Below are 1,832 nucleotides of genomic sequence, written 5' to 3'. Positions count from 1 at the left end.
TTTAGCGCATTCTGTGCTTGGCACTTAGAAACAGAGTTCCGTGCATAGGGCAAATCTTTATACACTTTTTTCTTCATACATATTTTACATATCATTTTTATTGCCCTCTTTTATATTCATAATATTGAATACCCCACTAGGCATATAAATACATTTATCTACAACACCTCACAACAAATCTCAATAATATCTGTATTCTGTTACTTGGCATTTGCATTTTCACACAACTTAAATGCATGGCTTGCACCAAGCTACAATTGTTTTCTTACTTTTAGAGAATTTGAAGAAGAAAAAAAAGAGAAGGAAAAAAACAGAAAAGAAAGATGTCAAAAGGCAATGATCTATTTGATTAAACAGAGATCATGTGGCAGGCGGGAGGCTGGCAAATACTCAACCTCACTGTTACTGAAATGCTAATGGTTTTCTATGGCAACTCTTGCATGCAAGGTGAGGGAGGCCGGCCACACTTCTGTAGAGTAGAGCTCTCTTTTCCTCATGAGCTCAGTCTGGACAGTTTCCTCCCATTGAGTTGGGTGCTATATGACACACATTCCCCACAGAGGCTGTCATCCTTTCGGTTTGGGTGCATCACTTCAGGTCATATCAACAGGAGCTGAGCCCCCTTCTCCCCCCATGCATCTTTCTAAAGATCAGTCCTTGCTTAACTCTGAGGCTCATGTGTGGGTTCAAACTTTTCTCTTTCTTCTCTCTCCCACCTCTGTCTGCAGGCTGGATGCTGGTAAGCTCAGCCCTTGCAAAGAAACGACTTGTTGGGCAGAGCCGTGGTGAAAATGCAGAAACCTCTTTGGGAGGAGAAGATTCAGCCCAGCAGCACCATTCCTGTGCTACAGTGGGAGAAGGAGCCACAGGCCACCGTTGGCTTCAGAAATGCGCTGAGCTGCTCCAGCAGTGAGGAACGGTCTGGGAAGGGGGAAGTCTTTAAAGCTATAGGCGGTGCAGCTTCAGAGGATGAAGCCTTGAGAGACCATCTTTCATTGGCACCCAGAGGAAACAGTACAGGGACACGGCTCCACACGGCTCCCTCCACACCGAGAGCTCACACAAGCTGAAAGTTAATGCATAAATGATACATTTGGCTGCTTCTTCCCAGCTTCTCGTTAAAGTCATGCCCTTCTCTCTGCAATGTCCAGAAAGAGCAGACACTCTATGCCAGGTTTGGAGGACATGGCCTACAACAAGCTGTGGTGGCTGTCAGTCGAGGCTTTCTGAGCTTTGGTGGTGCACACCAAGGTGGCTCGTGTTCTTATTTATCATTACAATGTTAGTTCCACTATAAGTTTGAAGGCAAAAAGGTACAGGGATGGGTTTACCCATCAAAACGATGAAGGTCTGGGTGCCTTCGATGCCAAGGAGAGGCACAGCTTGTTAGACCATGTGCACAGACATCTGTGAGGAGGAGCCCTGAACCGCACCATACTGTCTGTTGTCACAGGCATTGGCTGTCTGCTGGTTGCCAGCAGGAGGACTGATCATGTGCATTCCGTGATCCATCCCTGTGGAAAGGTATTGCCTCTCTCCAAAGGCCCCACTGGAAGGGGAAGAAGAGCAGAGTAAAGTGCTTTGGGAGGTGGTGAGTTTCTCTGGGCTTGCTGCCAGCCTGGGGGAAGCAGGGAAATTGTATCCATAGAGGTTGTAGGGGTTGTGCAGGGAGAAGGCGTTGTAGGAGCTCTGCTGCATGTGGCCACCACCAAACATGTGTGAAGAGGAGGAGGTGGAGGCAGGGTTGCCTGCTTGCATGACATACTGAAACTGGGAGCTGGGGAAGGATCCCAGCTGGCTGCTGTACGCCTCCATCTTGCTGTTGCTGGGCA

General features: G+C 47.9%; 1 protein-coding gene across 1 annotated transcript in view; it reads right to left on the bottom strand.

Annotated features, from left to right (window-relative positions):
* Nucleotides 1-1,378: 1,378 nt before the first annotated feature.
* The window catches only part of TBX15 (T-box 15), a 37,372-nt gene continuing 36,918 nt past the window's right edge, over nt 1,379-1,832 (bottom strand). Inside the window, exon 7 of the mRNA XM_010192720.1 lies at nt 1,379-1,832. This exon is cut by the window's right edge and continues 357 nt beyond it. Coding sequence (XP_010191022.1) covers nt 1,387-1,832 — 446 coding nt within the window. The 3' untranslated portion in view covers nt 1,379-1,386.

Source organism: Mesitornis unicolor, unplaced genomic scaffold, assembly GCF_000695765.1.
Source record: "Mesitornis unicolor isolate BGI_N332 unplaced genomic scaffold, ASM69576v1 scaffold1189, whole genome shotgun sequence".
Taxonomy (NCBI): Eukaryota; Metazoa; Chordata; class Aves; order Mesitornithiformes; family Mesitornithidae; genus Mesitornis; species Mesitornis unicolor.
This window is presented reverse-complemented; position numbering and strand designations above follow the sequence as displayed.